At 49.4% G+C, this 21,156-nt stretch overlaps 2 protein-coding genes across 3 annotated transcripts in view; both read left to right on the top strand.

Annotated features, from left to right (window-relative positions):
- Positions 1–5,966: 5,966 nt before the first annotated feature.
- On the top strand, positions 5,967–11,731 carry cdipt (CDP-diacylglycerol--inositol 3-phosphatidyltransferase (phosphatidylinositol synthase)). The gene is made up of 6 exons (XM_073034114.1): positions 5,967–6,316; positions 6,594–6,728; positions 7,458–7,611; positions 7,973–8,054; positions 8,500–8,581; positions 10,799–11,731. Exons 1-6 carry the CDS (start codon positions 6,280–6,282, stop codon positions 10,972–10,974), a joined length of 666 nt encoding a protein of 221 aa, XP_072890215.1. The 5' UTR covers positions 5,967–6,279; the 3' UTR covers positions 10,975–11,731.
- A 4,532-nt stretch (positions 11,732–16,263) lies between these two features.
- mvp (major vault protein) overlaps positions 16,264–21,156 on the top strand; it is a 45,879-nt gene continuing 40,986 nt past the window's right edge. The window contains exons 1-4 of one of the 2 annotated variants that reach the window (XM_073033512.1): positions 16,264–16,414; positions 18,484–18,618; positions 18,983–19,178; positions 19,341–19,464. In XM_073033512.1, the coding sequence (XP_072889613.1) occupies positions 18,497–18,618; positions 18,983–19,178; positions 19,341–19,464 (442 nt within the window). In that variant the 5' untranslated portion in view covers positions 16,264–16,414; positions 18,484–18,496. Of the gene's footprint in view, positions 16,415–16,463; positions 16,776–18,483; positions 18,619–18,982; positions 19,179–19,340; positions 19,465–21,156 lie in introns of those variants that run through there. The other variant, XM_073033513.1, reaches the window with a different exon arrangement.

Below are 21,156 nucleotides of genomic sequence, written 5' to 3'. Positions count from 1 at the left end.
GAATAAATATTTTGTTTATCAATCTTCACAGCTGAAATCACTAGCAAAATGCCAGAAATTTGAGTGTCAGGGGATAGAAGTGGGTGCAGCTGGCATTACTAATGAGAAGGTACTTGGGAATATGAAAGGTTTGAAAGCAGATAAATCACCTGGACCAGATTGTCTACATCCCAGGGTTCTGAAAAAGGTGGCTGAAGAGATAACATGAGGAAATCTGCAGATGCTGGAAATTCAAACAACAACACACACAAAATGCTGGTGGAACACAGCAGGCCAGGCAGCATCTATAGGGAGAAGCGCTGTCGACGTTTCGGGCCGAGACCCTTCGTCAGGACTAACCGAAAGGAAAGATAGTAAGAGATTTGAAAGTAGTGGGGGGAGGGGGAAATGTGAAATGATAGGAGAAGACCGGAGGGGGTGGGATGAAGCTGAGAGCTGGAAAGGTGATTGGCGAAAGTGATACAGAGCTGGAGAAGGGAAAGAATCATGGGACGGGAGGTCTCAGGAGAAAGAAAGGAGGGGGGGAGAGCATCAGAGGGAGATGGAGAACAGGCAAACAACTAAATATGTCAGGGATGGGGTAAGAAGGGGAGGAGGGGCATTAACGGAAGTTAGAGAAGTCAATGTTCATGCCATCAGGTTGGAGGCTACCCAGCCGGTATATAAGGTGTTGTTCCTCCAACCTGAGTTTGGATTCATTTTGACAATAGAGGAGGCCATGGATAGACATATCAGAATGGGAATGGGACGTGGAATTAAAATGTGTGGCCACTGGGAGATCCTGCTTTTTCTGGCGGACCGAGCGTAGGTGTTCAGCGAAACGGTCTCCCAGTCTGCGTCGGGTCTCACCATATATAAAAGGCCACACCGGGAGCACCGGATGCAGTATACCACACCAGCCGACCCACAGGTGAAGTGTCGCCTCACCTGGAAGGACTGTCTGGGGCCCTGAATGGTGGTGAGGGAGGAAGTGTAAGGGCAGGTGTAGCACTTGTTCCATTTACAAGGATAAGTGCCAGGAGGGAGATCGGTGGGAAGGGATGGGGGGAGGACGTGGACAAGGGAGTCGCGTAGGCTGAAGAGATCATGGAGACATCTTTCATGAATCACTAGATTCTGGAATGACTCCTGAGGACTGGAAAATTGCAAATGTCACTCCACTCCTTGAGAAGGAAGGGAGGCAGAAGAAAGGAAATTATAGGCCAATTCGCCCGACCTCAGTGGTTGGGTAGATGTTGGAGTTAACGGTTAAGAATGCGGTTTCAGGATACTTGGAGGCACATGATAAAATAGGCCCTAGTCATCATGGTTTCCTTAAAGGGAAATCTTGCTTGACAAATCTGTTGGAATTCTTTGAGAAAATAACAGGAAGGATAGACAAAGGAGAGTCAGTGGATGCTGTTTATTTGGATTTCAGAAGGTCTTTGACTAGGTGCCACACATGAGGCTGCTAAACAAGATAAGCGTCCATGATATTACAGGAAAGGTACTAGCATGGATAAAGCAGTGGCTGATTGGCAGGAGGCAAAGAGTGGGAATAAAGGGAGCCTTTTCTGCTTGGCTGCTGGTGACTAGTGGTGTTCCACAGGGGTCTGCGTGGGAAACTGATTCTTCTTACGCTATATGTCAATGATTTGGATGATGGAATTGATGGCTTTGTTACAAAGTGTGGAGATGATATGAAGAAAGGTGGAGGGGCAGGTAGTTTTGAGGAAGTGGAGAGTCTGCAGAAGGACTTAGACAGATTGGGAGAATGGGCATAGAAGTGGCAGATGGAATACTGTGTAGGGAAGTGTGTGGTCGTGTACTTTGGTAGAAGCAATGAAAGTGGGCAGAAAATCTAGAAATCTGAGGCACAAAGGGATTTGGTGACATTGTGCAGGATTCCCTAAAGTTTAACTTGCAAGTTGAGTCAGTGGTGAGGTTGTTAGCATTCATTTCAAGAGCACTAGAATATACAAGCAAGGATACAATGCTGAGGCATGATGGTCTGGGCTGTATCCACTACTTTTTGTAAGATTTTCCGTTGAAGGGCATTGGTCAAACTGCACCCGGAGTATTAAGCAATTTTGGGCCTCTTATCTAAGAAAATATGTGCTGGCATTGGAGACTATTAAAGTTCAAAGTTAATTTATTATCAAAGTACACATAGTCACCAAGTACAACCCTGAGATTCATTTACTTGTAGGCATACTCAATAAATCCAATAATCATAATAGAATCAATGAAAGATTGCACCATTCAACCAGCGTGCAAAAGGCCAGATGTCCCAGGGCTGAGTGAAGAGCCACTGAGATACAGACAGACATACTTTATTGATCCCGAGGGAAATTGGGTTTCATTACAGCCGCACCAAGAATAGTGAAGAAATATAGCAATATAAAACCATAAATAATAATAAGTTAATCATGCCAAGTGGAAATAAGTCCAGGACCAGCCTATTGGCTCAGGGTGTCTGACACTCCGAGGGAGGAGTTGTAAAGTTTGATGGCCACAGGCAGGAATGACTTCGTATGCCGTGCAGTGTAACATCTCGGTGGAATGAGTCTCTGGCTGAATGTACTCCTGTGCCTAACCAGTATATTATGGAGTGGATGGGAGTCATTGTCCAAGATGGCATACAACTTGGACAGCATCCTCTTTTCAGACACCACCGTCAGAGAGTCCAGTTCCACATCCACAACATCACTGGCCTTACAAATGAGTTTGTTGATTCTGTTGGTGTCTGCTACCCTCAGCCCGCTGCCCCAGCACACAACAGCAAACATGATAGCACTGGCCACCACAGACTCGTAGAACATCCTCAGCATCGTCTGGCAGATGTTAAAGGACCTCAGTCTCCTCAGATGGCATCTGCTGTGGACTTGTTGGTCCGGTAGGCAAACAGGAGTGGATCCAAGTCACTTCTCGGGCAGCAGTTGATATGTTTCGGCACCAACCTCTCAAAGACTTCATCACAGGGAATCTAAGTGCTGCTGGACAATCGTCATTGAGGCAGGTCACCACATTCTTCTTAGGCACCGGTATAACTGAAGCAGGTGGGTACCTAGGACTGCCGAAGCCAGATGTTAAAGATCCATCCAGTTATCAGTACAGGTCTTTTAGTGCTTGTCCAGGTTTCCTGACTGGGCCAGATTCACCCTCCTGAAGGCTGCACGTTAGCCTCAGAGACTGAAATGACGGGCTGATTGAGAGCTGTGGGAGTTCCTGATGGTTTCTCCACGTGAAGGCACTGAGTTCATCTGGAAGTGAACCCCTGTTGTCACTTGATTTTACTTTATAAGAAGAGATAGCATTCAGGCCCTGCCACAACTGATCATTTTTTCTAGATTCAAGTTTAGTCCAGGACTGCCACTTGACTTGTGAGATCGTAAGATATACACACACACTCGAGTGGCTGTATTTTCTACTAATATTCTATATGTGCTTGAATATGCTAACACTGGGCCTCCAAGCTGCAGACTTGTCTAGTAGGAGTTGGGGCTGGGGCAAGGGCTAGGCCTTCAAAGCCACAGGGTCGCTTAGCAGGTGTGAGGGCTGGTTGTCAGATGAACTGGACCATATATATCCTGTCTCGTATTTTACTGATATTCTATATGGATTTGCTGACTTGTATGTGTGAGGACTGGGTATCAAGCTGTAGTGTTGTTGGGGGGGGGGGGGGTGGCTTCGGGACTCTTGTTACATGATTGTGATCTTATGTGTGACTGTTGGCAGTGTGTCTTTGCACCCTGACTCCAGAGTAACGCTGTCTCGTTTGGCTGTATTCATGTCTGGTTGAATGACATTGAACTGAGTCCAACTAAACCATATCGTACCACGTACCAGGTCTTTCTTGGTCACCAGACTTGTCTACAACTGTTTTTATAAAGTCCAGAGGAAGTTCATGAGAATGATCCCACAAATAAAAGGGTTAACATATGAGGAGCAATCGATGGCTCTGGGCCTGTACTCACTGGAGTTTGGAAGAATGAGGAGGGATCTCATTGAAACCTATTGAATATTGAAAGATCCTGATAGAGTGGATGTGGGGAGGATGTTTCCTATATTGGAGGACCTCAGAAATAAGGGATGTCCATTTAGAACAGAGATGAGAAGGAATCTCTTCAGCCAAAGGGTGAATCTGTGGAATTTATTGCCACAGACACTGTGGAGGCCAAGTCATTGACCTATCGAGTCTGCTCCACCATTTCATCATGACTGACACAGGTTCCCCCTGCCCCAATCTCCTGCCTTCTTCCATGCCCTAACCCAGTGGTCTCCAACCACCAAAAGATATGGCTGTCAGCTGACTCATATCGCTTCATACCGCCAAATCATATCGTTTCCTCGTGGCCCGGTAGCACATGCTTTGTGGCCCGGTACTGGTCCATGGCCCGGTGGTTGGGGACCACTGCCCTAACCAATCAAGGATCTATCAACTTCCGCCTTAAATTCTCCCAATGACTTGGCCTCCACTGCCGCTGTGGCCTAATTCTGCTCCTATGTCTTACTGTGCAACTGTAAGATGACATGTGTTGGATGGCCAAAGTCCAGCATAACGGGTGCAGGTAGGGTGCATCTCCATAGCCTTCTCTCCTGGGTTGGGCTGTTTATTTTATTTTATTTAGAGACAGTCCTTTCCAGCACTTTGAGCTGTGCCTCTAGCAACCCCAATCCAACCCTCGCTTAATCGTAGGACAATTACAATCAGTAATTAACCGACTGACCAGTGGGAGGAAACTGAAGCACCTGGAGGAAAGCCACGTGGCCACGGGGAGAACGTAGAAACACCTTACAGGCAGTGGTGGGGTTTGAACCTGGGTCATTGGCGCTAGAGGATGCCAGAACTGATCTCCAATACCGTCATAATGCCACCATCGACCAGAGGGCACAGGTTTAAGGTGAGAGGGGAGAGGTTTAATAGGGATCTGAAGGACAATGATTTCAGCCAGAGGGTGGTCTGTATATGGAAAAAACCGCCAGAGGAAGTGGCTGAGGCAGATACAAATGGTGCAAGCTGTATCATCTGCAGCTCAGCATCAGTAAGATAAAGGAGATGGTGATGGACTTCAGGAAGTCTAAGCCTACTCTGCTCCCTGTTACTATTGATACTGAGGACGTGGATGTGCTGAGGACCCACAAATACCTGGGGGTGCACCTGGATGACAGACTTGAGTGGAGCACCAACACAGAGACTGTGTACAAGAAGGGCCAGAGTCGCCTCTACTTCCTGAGGAGATTGAGGCCTGTTGGAGTATACAGGCCTCTCCTTCACATGTTCTACCAGTCTGTTGATGCCAGAAACATCTTCTATGCGGTGGTGTGCTGGGGCAATGGCATTAACGCAGGTGATGCCAACAGGCTCAATAAACTGATTAGAAAGGCTGGCTCTATCATAGGAATCAAACTGGACACACTGGAGGTTGTGGTAGAACAAAGAACTCTATGGAAAATTCTGGCAATTCTAGACTATGTTTCTCATCCTCTGCATGACACCTTGGCTGAACAGAGAAGCACTTTTAATAATAGACTAAGCCAACTGTGCTGCTCCAAAGAGTGCTATATGAGGGCATTCTTACCTTCAGCCATTGGGCTCTATAATGAGTCAACCTGTAGACGGGAAAGTGATGACTACCCTCCTGTTAGAGTGTTTGAGGTAACTTACGCTATTCTTTCTTAGTTCTTCTAATATTTGTAATATTTCTAATGTGTGCACTTGTTATGCTACTGTGACACTGTCATTTTCTTTGGGATCAATAAAGTATGCATCTTAACAGCATTTAAAAGACACTCAGAGGGAATTGGGCCTAACGCGGGCTGATGGGAATCTGGGTCGGCAGAGACCGGACGGGACGAATGGTCCGAGTCGCGGGGGTTACAGTTGGAACAGGCCCTCCCCCCCCCGCATCCGGGGCGGCGAATAGACGCGCCCAGATTGGGGGAGGGGGAGGAGGAACTTTCCATTTGGCGAACAGGGGCTGAGGAGAGCGATTCTCTGGAAGGAGTCCAGGTTTACATCCCCAAAGAGAATCTCAACTTCTGTCGTATGGCATCGATATAAACATCTCACCCGGTGAGAGGGACCTGCTCCCACACGGGATCGGGATTCCCCCCATGCACTAGGAGTTGGTGGTGCAGTCCTCCTGACCCTGGCTTTATAAATGGCGGCGGCCATTGTAGCTCTGCAGAGGCGGTCCGAGCGCCCCGGGGACGTCGGTAGGCTCTGTTGCCGAAGCGGGGGGTGACCCTTCTGCCTGCCCTCTGACACCACGTTGACGTTACTCCACCGCCACCTCCATGGCCAACGTTTTCCTGTTCGTGCCCAACCTGATTGGTGAGAATTACGCCGGTGGGCGGGGCCAGGGCGGATGAGTGGGACCGGACGCATCAATCATGGGGTTAGGATCGTTGGGTGGACGGGGTCACAGAACCCCGATTGTCCTGGGATCTTTCTCTGTAAACCCCCCCAACACACAAAGATCCCCCTCTGCAGACTTTGCCCTGGGATCTTGCTTTGTAACCCGATCATAGAAAGATCCCTATTATTCCCTTCTCTCCCAGGGACACTGGCATCCTACCCACTTGGCTGTGACCCCTCTGTCTCCCCACAGGTTATGCACGGATCGTGCTGTTGCTCCTCTCCCTGTGGCTGATGCCGAGGTCCCCGCTTCCAGCTGTTTGCTGTTACCTGGGCAGCGCCTTGCTTGATGCTTTCGATGGATACGCAGCCCGCCTACTCAATCAGTGTAAGTTTGGTCACCTGACCTCCGACCTGACCCAGACCTGACCCCTGACCTCCCAAAGCTCCACCTGAACTGTGACCTTGTGACTTCCCCATCAATCTTATCCTCCCCTGACAGACTCCAATCACCCTAAACCCTGGCCAAAGATCTTCAATAACTTCCTCAAAATGTGACCTCCTTCCTCCTCTTAACCATCATCTCCAATTTCTAAACATTCTGACCTGCAAGCTCTGCTAAATCCTGACTCCCCAACTTCTTCCAACCCTGAACCCCAACCTCCCCTAACTTCTGACCTACCCTGAAACTTGATTCTGCCCCCCAAAAAATTCCACAGACCCATTGATCTCACCCCCAACCTCTTAATCACCCACCTGATCTCAACAGAAACCTGACCTTTGACCTCTTTGACCTTTCTGGAGCCCTCTGACCCTGACCCTTTGATTCCAAACTTCAGCCTCCCTGACCTCCAGCTTCCCTCAACCACCTGTCCCCAACTTTCCTGAACCCTCTGAACTCTGACAATGATTTCCTTGATCTCTGACCTCAGATCCTTTACTGTACCCCTTGACCCTGTTGTCTGAACCTCCCTAACCCCCCTGAACTTTGTGAACCCAGTCTGACCCACTCATTTGCCCCTCTGGTTTCCTCTTCCTTCCTCCCGAACCTCACCTTCCTCCTTTCTCTCTGCTTCTATTCTCCCACACCCTCACAGTTCTGTCCCTTGCCTCACAGGCAGCCGTCTGGGCGCAGTGTTGGACATGCTGACAGACCGCTGCTCCACCCTGTGTCTGCTGATGCAACTGAGCGTCCTGTACCCATCGTACACACTCGGCCTGCAGCTCAGCGCTGCCATCGACATCGCCAGCCACTGGGCCCACATGTACAGGTACAGGCAGGGCAGGGGAGAAGTGGGGGAGGTTATGCGAAAGTGTGGAGGCAGAGAGTTCAGTGGTTTGGGAAGGGAGGGTGAAAGGTGCTGTGGAGTGTAGGTGAGGAGGGAGGGGAGAGGGTTTGTGGCAGGGGGTTCCTGACGAGGTGGGGTGAGGAAGGGGAAGGAGGGCACAATTGCATCCCAACTCTTGAAACCCCATTGTAATCCCGAGACTCTCCCTCATTCCCCTCCCCATAGCCCCACTATCCCTCTCACCCAGTGATGTGTCAGGTGTGAGTGGGGAGATGGGTGGGTCTCAGGAGTGGGTCAGGGAATCGACTCACCCTCCCTTCTGTCTTCACACTCTGTCCAACAGTGTCAACATTCGGGGATCCACCAGCCACAAGCTGATCGACCGCGATGGGAATCGTATCTTGCATTACTACTACTCCAGTAGGGTAGGTGAAACCTCCCCGACTCCATCACCCCCTCCCCTCCCTCCCGGTCTCCGACACCCCTTCCCCTCCCTCCCCTACATCCCTCCCCATCTCTGTCACCCCCTCCATCCCCACACCCCTCCCCATCTCTGTCACCCTCTCCGTCCGCTACATCCCTCCCCATCTCCGTCACCCCTTCCCTCCCCTACACCCTTCCCTGTCTCTGTCACCCTGTTCCTCTTCTACAGCCCTCCCCATCTCTGTTGCCCCTCTGCTCTCCTATTCGTGTCTCCGCTGTCTCGCTTCCCTCCACTCAGCCTGTTCCCCTGATAATCTCACACCCTATGCCCCTCCCTGTTTCCTTTGCTTCCCCCCCCCCCCCCAATCTCTTGCCCTGCCTATCGCACCCCCTCGTGCCTGGATTTCTCTGAGTGTTGTCTGGTCTCTTGTTCTCTCTCTCCTACAGACTGTGCTGTTCCTGATGTGTGCAGGGAATGAGTTGTTTTACCTGCTGCTCTACGTGTTGTACTTCACTGAAGGTCCCACAGGTAAGTCTGTCTCATCCAATATCCTTCGGAACATCAGTGCATCTGAATTCCAGTCACAATCCTTCTTCTGCTCTCCCTCGTCCTGTTTCCCAAAATTATCTTGTCCAGATGTGGCCCGGCCCGGCCACAGAAACCACGGAGCATTGTACTCGCTGCTCAGCACGGCAGCCTCCTATTTACAAGCTTTGTCTGCAGCCAGCATAATCAAAGACCCAGCCACCCCCCTCCCTCCAAATTTTCTTAGGCTGAGTGTCTGATTGATCTGTCCCATCAGTGAATCGCCTCCCCTTGTCCTGACAAAGGGTCCCAACCCGAAACGTTGACTGCTCATTTCAACGGATGCTGCCCAACCTGCTGAATTCATCCAGCTTGTTTGTACATGTTGTTTGTGTTTACCTCCCCTTGTCTGATTCCCATCTCACACACTCCCTCGCTCTGTGTCACACACTGTCCCCCATCTCCCTCTCTCTCTGTGACACACACTCTCCTGTCTCTCACATTCCCTCTCTGTGTCACACACTTCCCCATCTGCCTGTCTCACATGCTGCCTCAGAGGACTGGCAAATTGCAAATGTCACTCCACTCTTTAAGAAAGAAGGAAGCAGCAGAAAGGAAATTATAGACCAGTTAGCCTGACCTCAGTGGTTGGGAAGATGTTAGAGTCAATTGTTAAGGATGAGGTGATGGAGTACTTGGTGACACAGGAAAAGATAGGACAAAGTCAGCATGGTTTCCTTCAGGGAAAATCCTGCCTGATGAACCTGTTGGAATTCTTTGAGGAAATTACAAGTAGGATAGATAAAGGGGATGCAGTTGATGTTGTATATTTGGACTTTCAGAAGCCTTTGACAAGGTGCCACACATGAGGCTGCTTACCAAGTTAAGAGTCCATGGTATCACAGCAAAGTTACTAACATGGTTAGAGCATTGGCTGATTGGTAGGAGGCAGCGAGTGGGAATAAAAGGATCCTTTTCTGGTTGGCTGCCTGTGACTAGTGATGTTCCGCAGGGGTCGGTGTTGGGACCACTTTTTTTTACGCTGCATATAAATGATTTAGATGATGAAGTAGATGGCTTTGCTGCCAAGTTTGCAGATGATATGAAGATTGGTGGAGGAGCAGGTAGTGTTGAGGAAACAGGTAGGATGCAGAAGGACTTGGATTAGGAGAGTGGGCAAGGAAGTGGCAAATAAAATACATTTTGGAAGTAGAAATAAATATCTGGATTATTTTCTAAACTGAGCGAAAATCCAGGAATCTGAGATGCAGAGGGAGTTGGGAGTCCTTGTCAGAACACCCTGAAGGTTAACTTGTCGGTGGTGAGGAAGGCAAATGCCATGTTAGCATTCATTTCAAGAGGTCTAGAATACAAGAGCAGGGATGTGATGCTGAGACTTTATAAGGCACTGGTGAGGCCTCACCTTCAATATTGCTAACAGTTTTGGGCTCCTCATTTTAGAAAAGATGTACTGGCATTGAAGAAGGTCCAAAGGAGGTTCACAAGGAAGATTCCGGTAATGAAAGGGTTATTATACGAGGAACATTTGTTGCCTCTGGGTCTGTACTTGCTGGAATTCAGAAGAATAAGGGGGGGATCTCATTGAAACCTTTCAAATGTTGAAAGGCCTAGATGGGGTAGATGTGGAAATGATGTTTCCCATGGTGGGAGAGTCCAGGACAAGAGGGCACAGCCTCAGGATAGAAGGATGTCCTTTCAAAACAGAGATACAGAGAAATGTCTTTAACCTAAGGGTGGTGAGTTTGTGGGAATTGTCGCCATGTGCAGTTGTGGAGGCCAGGTCATTGGGTGTATTTAAGGCAGAGATTGATAGGTTCCTAATTGGACATGGCATCAAAGGTTATGGGGAGTAGGCCAGGGACTGGGGTTGAGGAGGAGGGAAAAAAATGATCAGCCATGATTCAATGGTGGAGCAGACTTGATGGGCCAGATGGCCTAATTCTGCTCCTTTGTCTTATGGTCTCACATCTCATGTGCTCTCCCCCGTCTCCCTGTCTCTCACACTCCCTCCCCCTGTGTAACACACAATCTCTCATCTCGCACACTCCTTCTCTCCCTGTCTCACACTCTATCCCCACAACCCCCCATTTCTTACATTCCCTCACCCTGTCACACACTCTCCCCAGCCTCTCCCACCCCCTCTCTCTCTGTCACACACTCTCCTGTGTCCCTACCTGACATCCTGTCTCTCCCCCACAGTTGTAGGACTGGCTCTGGGATGGGTCCGTCTCCTGGTCTGGCTCACTGCCCCCGTCTCGGTGACCAAGACCCTAATCAACCTGGTCCAGATGGTATCCGCAGCCCAGGATGTGGCCCAGATCGACCAGCGGGATGACCATGAGCAGCTGGATTCGTGTAGGGACAAGGCCGAATGATGGGTTGTGGGGGGGAGAGAGAGAGAGACCCAGACACCCCCCCCCCCCCCAGCACTGTCTGAGGGAGGAGCCAGTGCCTAAGGATTCACACCACCCTAACAATCGTGGTGAGAATGGGTGAGGGGTAAGACCTCCAAACCTCCTCCTCCTGGCAAAAAGGGTGAGGATGAGGGGGGGGGATGGTGAGTATCGGGGGGAGGGGGTCAGAAAGGGAAGCAGTGTATTGGAGGGAGGGAGAGAGAGAGAGGAATAGTGTGACAGGGAGTGGGAGGGAGAGAGAAGGAGGGTGAGGGCATGTGACAGACAGGATTAAAGAGAGTGTGTCAGGGAGAGAGGGAGGGGCTCGGGATGGAGAGGAGTGTGGCAAGGAGGGAGAGTGAAGGAGTGTTGGGTGGGTGAGAGGTGGAGAGTGAGAGAGAAAGGATGAGGATGGAGAGGGTCGGAGGGGGAGAGAGGGAAGGAGTACATCAAGGAGGGGGGATCAGGGTGGAAGATTTGGAGCTAAAGAGGGATGGAGTTGGTGTCGGAGGGGAGGAGAGAGGGAGATAGAGGGATGGAAAGTGTATGAAGGAGGGAAGGAACCCTGGCTATTGGGGGGGGGGTAGTGGCCCCACCCTTGGCAATCCCAGAGAGGGATGGGCAAAATCAAGGGGATGACAGGTTCTGGGGGAGGTGGGGAGCCATCTTCAACCCTCTTCGGGGACCCGAGGATACGGCGTGTGGAGCAACTGGTTAATAAATCCCTTTGTCACTCAGAGATTGGCGTTGTTACTGAGTTCGGAGGGGTGGGGAAAGAGGGAAGTGTGAGTGAGATGGCTCCAATACCATATTCAAGTTGGCCAACGACACCAGCATTGAGGGAGATTGAAAATCTGGCTGAGTGGTACCACAGTAACGACCTCTCACTCAACATCAGCAAGACCAAGGGGATGATCATTGACTTCAGGAGGAGGAGACTGAAGATCCATGAGCCAGCCCTCGTCGGAGGATCAGAGGTGGAGAGGGTCAAGAAGAGAGGGAGTGGTTACTATTCCAGATGACCTGTTCTGGGCCCATCACGTATGTGTCATTACGAAGGAGGCATGACAGTGCCTCTATTTCCTTAGGAGTTTGTGGAGATTTGGCATAACATCTAAAACTTTGTCAAACTCCTACAGATACGTGGTGGCTGCTTCGGAGCCGGGTGTGGAAACAGCAAAGCCATTGACTACAAAAACACAGTGGCTACAGCCCAGTCCATCACGGGCAAAGCCCACCCCACCCTTGAGCACATCAACATGGAATACTTTTGCAGGAATGCAGCATCCATCATCAGGGACCCACACCACCCAGGACGTGCTCTCTTCTCACTGCTTGGGAAGGAGGTCCAGGAGCCTCAGGTCTCACCCCACCAGGTTCAGGAACAACCTCGACCATCAGGGGATAACTTCACTCACCCCAACTCTGAACAGATTGCACAACCTATGGACTCATGTTCAAGGCTTGCCTCGACAACTCATGGTCTTGATATTTATTACTTATTTATTTTTCTTGTATTTGCACAGTTTGTCTTCCTTGCATGTTGGTTGTCTGTGTGTAGTTTTTCATTGATTCTATTGTAAGATGATGAATTTCAGAGTAGAATACTGTGACGTATAGGTATTTTGAAAATAAATTTACTGTGAACTTTGAGAGGGAAGGAAGAGGGGGAGAGATATTGACATAGTGTAGGCAGAAGAGATTATTTGGCCAATGATTACTAACTTAATTGGTTGTGCATAACATTGTGGGCCTGTTCCTGTGCTATACTGTTCTTGCTAGGCCAATCAGCTCATAGAGTCTGCAGTCATTCCACCATTGTGGAATGAATGTACAAGGGTATACATGCTATCGTAGGGACAGAAATGTGGGCAGAGGGGGTGGGGTGGCCCTGTTGGTGAGGAATGAGATTCAGTCCTTTGCAAGGGGGGACATAGGATCAGGAGAAGTGGAGTCTGTGTGGATAGAACTGAGGAACAATAAGGGCAAAATGACCCTAATGGGTGTTGTCTACAGGCCACCAAACAGTAGCATGGATATTGGGTGCAAGTTGAATAGGGAGTTAACATTGGCATGTGGCAAAGGTAATGTCACAGTAGTTATGGGGGATTTCAACATGCAGGTGAATTGGAGAATCAGGTTGGTGCTGGACCCAAGGATAGTGAGTTTGTAGAGTGCCTACGGGATGCATTCTTGGAACAGCTTGTATGAGAGCCGACCAGGGACAAGGCTATTCTGGATTTAGTCTTGTGTAATGAACAGGATTTGATAAGTGATCTTGAAGTAAAGGAGCCATTAGGAGGTAGTGACCATAATATGATAAGTTTTTATCTGCAATTTGAGAAGGATAAGGGCAGATCGGAGGTGTCATTGTTGCAGTTGAACAAAGGAGACTATGGAGCCATGAGGGAGGAGCTGGCCAAAGTTAAATGGAAGGATATCCTAGCAGAAAAGACAGTGGAACAGCAATGGCAGGTATTCTTGGGAATTATGCACAAGGTGCAAAATCAGTTCATCCCCCGGAGAAGGAAGGATTCAAAGGGGGGAAAGGGGCTGCAGTGGTTGACAAAGGAAGTCAGAGATTGCATAGCATTTTTTTTTAAAAAAAGGAAGTATGACAGAGCTAAGGTGAGTGGGAGGACAGATGATTGGGAAGTTTTTAAGGAACAACAAAACTTAAGTAAAAAGGCAATACGGGGAGAAAAAATGAGATACGAACGCAAGCTAGCCAGGAATATAAAGGAGGATAGCAAAAGCTTTTTTAGTTACGTGAAGAGAAAGAAGATAGTTAAGAACAATGTTGGGCCCTTGAAGAATGAATTGGGTGAAATTGTTATGGGAAACAGAAATGGCAGAAGAATTTAGTAAGTACTTTAGATCTGTCTTCATTAGAGAAGACGCAAGCAATCTCCCAGATGTATGGATGGGCCAAGGACATAGGGTAACAGAGGAAATGAAACAGATTGACATTCGGAAGGAAACGGTGATGAGAAGACTGATGGGACTGAAGGCTGACAAATCCCCAGGTCCAGATGGTCTGCATCCTAGGGTACTAAAGGAGATGGCCCCGGAAATTGCGGATGCATTGGTAATCATTTTTCAATGTTCCTTAGATTCAGGATCAGTTCCTGAGGATTGGAGAATGGCTAATGTTATTCCACTTTTTAAGAAAGGAGGGAGGGAGAAAACAGAGAACTATCGTCCTGTCAGCCTAACATCAGTAGTGGGGAAGATGCTAGAGTCCATTATTAAAGACGAAATAGTGGCATATCTAGATAGCAGTGATAGGATTGGGCCGAGCCAGCATGGATTTACCAAGGGCAAATCATGCTTGACTAATCTATTGGAGTTTTTCAAGGATGTAACCAGGAAGTTAGACAAGGGAGATCCAGTGGATGTAGTGTACCTCGATTTTCAAAAGGCATTTGATAAGGTCCCACATAGGAGATTGGTGGGTAAAATCAAAGCTCAGGGCATCGGGGGGAAGACATTGACATGGATAGAAAACTGATTGGCAGATAGAAAGCAAAGGGTAGCGGTGAATGGGTGTTTCTCGGAATGGCAGGTGGTGACTAGTGGGGTGCCACAGGGCTCGGTATTGGGACCACAGCTGTTTACGATTTACATAAATGATTTAGATGAGGGCATTGAGAATAACAGCAAGTTTGCTGATGATGCTAAGCTGGGTGGCAGTGTGACATGTTAGGAGAATTCAGGGTGACTTGGATAGGCTGGGTGAGTGGGCAGATACTTGGCAGATGACGTTTAATGTGAATAAGTATGAGGTTATCCACTTTGGGAGTAAGAACAGGAAGACAGATTATTATCTGAACGGTGTAGAGTTAGGTAAAGGAGAAATACAAAGAGATCTAGGAGTACTTGTTCATCAGTCACTGAAGGTGAATGAGCAAGTGCAGCAGGCAGTGAAGAAGGCTAATGGAATGTTGGCCTTTATTACAAAGGGAATTGAGTACAAGAGCAAGGAAATTCTTTTGCACTTGTACAGGGCCCTGGTGAGACCACACCTGGAGTATTGTGTACAGTTTTGGCCTCCAGGGTTAAGTGCAGCGTAGATTCACGAGGTTAATTCTTGGGATGTCCGGACTGTCTTACGCAGAGAGGTTAGAGAGACTGGGCTTGTACACGTTGGGATTAAGGAGATTGAGAGGGGATCTGATTGCAACATATAAGATTATTAAGGGATTGGACAAGATAGAGGCAGGAAATATGTTCCAGATGCTGGGAGAGTCCAGTACCAGGGGGCATGGTTTGAGAATAAGGGGTAGGTCATTTAGGACAGAGTTAAAGAAAAACTTCTCCCAGAGAGTTGTGGGGGTCTGGAATGCACTGCCTCGGAAGGTAGTGGAGGCCAATTCTCTGGATGCTTTCAAGAAGGAGCTAGATAGGTATCTTATGGATAGGAGAACCAAGGGATATGGGGACAAGGCAGGAACCGGGTATTGATAGTAGATGATCAGCCATGATCTCAGAATGGCGGTGCAGGCTCAAAGGGCCAAATGGTCTACTTCTGCACCTATTGTCTATTGTGATTTATTCTCCCTCTCAACCTCAATCACCTGCCTTTTCCATGTAACCTTTGATACCCTGACTAATCAAGAACATATCACCCTCTGCATTAAATATACCCAATGACCGGCCTCCATAGCTGACTGTGGCAATGAATTCCACAGATTCACCACCCTCTGGCTAAAGAAATTCCTAATTTCTGTTGTAAAGGGCCGTCCCTCTATTCTGAGGCTGTGCCCTCTGGTCCAAGGCTTCCCCATTATAGGGGGTGTTGGAGATCGGGAGGGGACAGAGAGGGTGACAGACAAGCGGGGGGGGGGGGGTGCGAGAAGGGAGAGTTGGTGAGAGGGGGTGGGGAGGGAGATGTTGGTTAGATGTGAGGGTAGGTTTGGGGGGAGTTAGAGGGGTGAGGGAGGCATTGAGGTTTACAGGGGCGGAGACGTGAGGGTGGGGGTCATTTGGAATAGAAATAAAGGTGAACGGAGGGAGGGGAGTACAGGAATGTAGAGCCCGGAAAGTTTATCCCTGGGTCACCATTCCACCAAACCACACAGCTCCCGTCCTAACCCTCCATGCTGGTCTAGACGGGCTGAGTGGCTGCTTGGGGTCTGTGGGTGGGTTTCCCAGCCGTGGGGTAGTTTGGGAGGTGGCCCCCGACCCGCCGCAGCCTGAGTTTCGTTTGGATCAGGCTAGCACCCGGAGCGTTAAAATTGACAGTGTCGGACTCCGGAGGAGGAGGAGGGGTGAGGCCTAATTTGCGTCAAATTTCTCAGATGCGGGGCGGGACGTGATGTGAAGTGGGAGTGACTGGACTCGCAGGCACCGGGGCAGTGAGTTCGCAAACCTACGAGTGGATTCCTCGGTGACTCGTTTTTCTTGCCGGTGCGGGGTTACGGTAAGATCCCATCGCACCCTAAGATCAGCGAAGCAGCTGAAGACAGGACGACAGTGGACAAACAGCCAACGGGACCCCCCGTTTCCTGACAATTTCCCATCCACTCTGCGTCTCCCTCATCATTCCCACAACTCGGTCGGGATGCAAACAGGAAGAGGAAGCTGACACCGGGCCTCCCGTTCCGCAACACACACACAAATCGCTGGAGAAACTCAGCAAGTCTGGCTCCAGAGATGGAACGGGATAAACAGTCGATGTTTCCGGATGAGACCCTTCATCAGGACTAAACCGACTGATGACACTGCCTCACCTGCTGAGCATCTCCAGCGTTTCCTGCACAATCTCATGTGTTTACTGTTTGGTAAGATGGTTGCTTTGGCAGCCAAGAACAAACAGGGAATTTGCGTGTGGGAGAGGAGAAGGTTGGTCGCAGAGGGAGGGCAGTGGGTGTTGGACAGGGGAGGGAACTGCTCGAGTCTGCTGCCCTTCCCCAAGCTTTCTCTGGAACAGAAGACGTTGAAGTAGAATGTTGCAGGTTGACGGGGAGCATGTTTGCCTTTATTAGTCAAGACGCTGAGTTGGAAAGATAAATTGCAGTTTTATAAATATCTAACTAGGCTGTATCTGGAATATTGCGTACGGTTCCGGTCGCCCCCCCCCCCATTACAGTACAGGTGGGGGCTTTGGAGAGGATGCAGAAGAGGTTCAGCAGGATGCTGCCTGGATTTGAGGGTGTGAGCTGTAAGGAGAGGTTGGAGAAATTTGGGTTGTTTTTTCTGGAGGACGGAGGCTGAGATTCCGATCGAGGTTTATAAGATCGGGAGGAGCACTGCTAGAGTAGAGAGGGAGTATCTTGTCCCCCACAGGGGACAAATTTAATACCAGAGGACATGCATTTAAGGTAAGGGGGGGTAATTTCAAAGGAGATGTAAGGGCAGGTTTATACCCACTGAGTGGTGGGTGCCTGGGCTGGTGTAGAGGCAGAAACATTAGGGACATTTGGATAGGCACGTGAGGATGAGGAAAATGAAAGGATATGAACATTGTGTAGGCACAACAGATTACTTTAGTTAGCCAATTGATTATTAATTGGTTCAGTACGACATTTTGGGCCGATGGGACTGTTCCGGTGCTAATTAGGCCATTCGGCCCGTTGAGTCTGCTCCGCCATTCCATAATGACTGATTTATTATTTATTATCCCTCTCAACCCCACTCTCTTGCCTTCTCCCTGTAAACTTTGACACCCTGACTAACAAAGAACATATCACCTTCCACTTTAAATATACCCAGTGACATGCCCCCCACAGCCATCCATGGCAATAAATTCCACAGATTCACCAGCCTCAGGCCAAAGACATTCTAACCCTCTTGAAATGAATTCAAACATTGCATTTGCATTCTCCACCGGGGATGAGGAGATGGAAGGGGAGAGAGTGAGGGAGATGGGGAGGGGTGTGGCGGAGGAAGTGAGGGAGATGGGGAGGGGTGTAGGGGAGGAAGTGAGGGAGATGGGGAGGGGTGTAGGGAGGGAGTGAGGGCGATTGGGAGCAGTGTAGGGGAGAAGGAGTGATGGAGACAGAGGTGTAGGAGAGGGTGCTGGAGGCAGGGAGGGGTGTAGGTGAAGGAGAGAGTGATGGGAACAGGTGCAGGGAGCAAGGGGTGACAAAGATGGGCAGGGAGTGGTGATGGAGATTAGGAGGGTTGTAGGGGCAGGAGATGCTGATGGAGGGATGTAGGGGAGAGAGGGACTGAAGGAGACGGTGGGGTGTAGGGGAGGGATGGAGAGGGGATGAGGGTAGGGTGTAGGGGTGGGAGTAGGTACAGGAGATGGGTGGGTGTAGGAGACAGGAAGGGGTTTTGGGGAGGGAGTGGGTGATGGAAATGGGGACAGGGTTGAGGAGGGAGGGAATGATAGAGACGGGGAGGGAGAGGGTGATGGAGACGGGGAGAAGTGTAGGGGAGGGAGGGGTTGACGGAGACGGGGAGGTGTGTAGGGAAGGTTAGGGCTGATGGAGACGAGGGAGGTGGGGAGTTGTGTTATGCTGTCTCACTGTGCCCCTCCACCAGGTCACGGACGAGCATGGCAGAGGAATCGATTATCCGTATTGCCCCCTATCACTACATCCACATTCTGGATCAGAACAGCAACGTGGCCCGTGTGGAGATCGGACCAAAAACCTACATCCGGCAGGACAATGAGAGGTCGGAGAGGGAGGAATTGGCAGGGGCATGTTTTGAATGAGTGGGGGGTTGGTTTGGAGGGAGTTGTGGAAGGGGGTGCAGTGGGGTGAGGTGTGGGAGTTGTGCTACAGGAAAGTGCAATAAAGTTGGAGTGGAGTGGGGAGAGGGAGGGGGGTTTGGAGGGGAGTGGAGGGAGGAAGGTTTGGAGGAGTGGTTGTGGGAGGAGGAGGGTGGCAGATTTATAGATACTATTTGAACTGTACCTAGCCATGGTCATGGGTCTTGAGAGTAGAGCAGTGGGCAACACACATTTCATTGTGTTGATTGTCACTGAGGAAGCTAAATTATTTCAAACTCTACAATTTTGTTCTGCCCCCCTCCCCAGAGTTCTGTTTGCCCCGGCACGTATGGTGACGGTCCCTCCACGTCACTACTGTGTGGTGGTCAACCCTGTGGTCCGGGATGATGAGCAGAGGCCGCTGTTGGACAGTTTTGGCCAGGTCCGGCTGAAGCATGGTGACCAGGAGGTGCGGCTGGCTCAGGACCCTTTCCCCCTGTATCCGGGAGAAGAATTGGGCCAGGTGGGTGCCGCCTGAACACCTCTCCTTTCCCCTTCCCTCTTCATCTCTGTCCACCATGATTGTCCTCTCCGCTGCCCAGCCACCACCCTCTATCCTCTGCCCTCCCCTTTCTCCTAAACCCCCCCATACCACCTCCTGTGCTCATCCTTCTCACCATTACAGGGAGCCACCCCACTGCAGGTAGTGAGGACCAACACAGCCCTTCACCTCGTGGCCTTGCTGGATTTCGAGGATGAATCGGGAGAGAAACACGTGGCTGGTGACGAATGGCTCTTCGAGGGGCCAGGTACACAAATCCCCCCCCCCCCCCCCCCCCACACTCTGGAAATACAGAGGGAGAAATAGCTGCTGGAGTTTAACCCAGACAGTGTGAGGTGTTACACTTTGGGAGTTCAAATGTAAAGTGACAGGGCAAGATTAATGACAGTGTTGACATACAGAGGGATCCTGGTTCTATGTCCACAGCTCTATGAAGGTGGCCACACAAGCTGACAGGGTGGTAAGGAAGGTGTACGGCACACCTGCCTTCATTAGTCAAGGCACTGAGCTCAAGGGTCAGGAAGTTACATTTCAGCTTTATAAACTCTGGTTAGGCCAAGCTTGGAGTACTGAATTCAGTTCTGTTCTGGTCTTATCAGTCAGGGCATCAAAGGATATCACAAGAACAGGTGTATGTGGCCAGAAGGCCAGAGGAAGTGGTTGTGGTAGCTACATTAACAATATTTAAAAGGTACTTGGACTGGTACACGGATAGGAGATGTGTAGGGGGATATGGAGTTAAAATGGGAGAGGTGATTCACTTTGACAGGTTGATCTTGAAGGCAGAATACAGGATTAATTGTAGGTTTCTTAGTAATGTGAAGGAACAGAGTGGTCTTGGCATCCCTATCCATCGATCCCTCAAAGTTGTTGTGCAAGTTGAAGAGTGTTTAAGAAGGTGTATGGTGTGTTGGTCTTCAGTAGCAGGAGGATTGAGTTCAAGAGTCATGAGGCAATGTTGCAGCTGTGTTCTGTTCTGGTCTCCTTCTCATTATAGGAACAGTGTAGAAACTTTAGAGGGGATGCAGAGGAGATTCACCAAGTTGCTGCCTGGACTAGAGGGCGTGTCTTATGAGGAGAGGCTGTTGGGACATTTTTTTTGGAGTGAAGGAGGATGCATGTTGCATTAGGATGTAGAATTGTTATTTTCACCGTAGGTTACCTCTCCCATGCTTGATTGAGATTATATATAATCAAAGGTTTCAAATGTACATTTAATGTCAGAGAAATGTTTACAATACACATCCTGAAATGGTTTTTCTTCGTAACCATCCAGGAGAACGGAGGAGAGCCCTACAGTTAAATGTTAGAACCCCAAAGTCACCCCCAGCTCCCCTCCCACATGTAAGCGGCAGCAAAGCAACAATCCCCCCTCCCCCCACCAGCAAAAAAAAGCATCGGCACCCGCCACCGAGCACTCAAGTGTGAGCAAAGCAACAATAAAGACACAGACTTGCAGTTACCCCAAAGACTACTCGTTCACCCAGTATTCGACATACCACAGGCGCTCTCTCTCCCTAATAAAGGAAAAAGAGGTGTCCCTGTCTCACACCTATATATGTGTAATTGTTGAGTAAATTTTCTATTAATTATGTATAGCTGACTATTTTCTGGATGTTTTTCAGCTGCAGGTGTCACACCACTTCAATCTGTCTAGTTTTTAGATTAAGTATTATCACTGGAACATTGTTTTGTCTGGGTGTGAAACGGCCACAAGTTCTTTATCTTTCTTTGTCCTTTGTTCTTGTAGCACTTGATCAAGTGGTCTTAAGCATTAAGTTTTATAACCATTCCTGATTTCCACAGAACCTCTGGATCAGTATCACCTGATCCAACAAGAGACAACTTGATAGAGGTGATAAGAGGCATTGATAGAGTGGACTGGTAGAGACCTTTTTCCAAGGTGGAAATGGCTAATTTAAGAGGGCAGAGTTACAGG

Source organism: Hemitrygon akajei, chromosome 31 (genome assembly GCF_048418815.1).
Source record: "Hemitrygon akajei chromosome 31, sHemAka1.3, whole genome shotgun sequence".
Classification (NCBI taxonomy): Eukaryota; Metazoa; Chordata; class Chondrichthyes; order Myliobatiformes; family Dasyatidae; genus Hemitrygon; species Hemitrygon akajei.
Note: the sequence above shows the minus strand (reverse complement) of the source record. Positions and strands in the feature narration are given on the sequence as shown.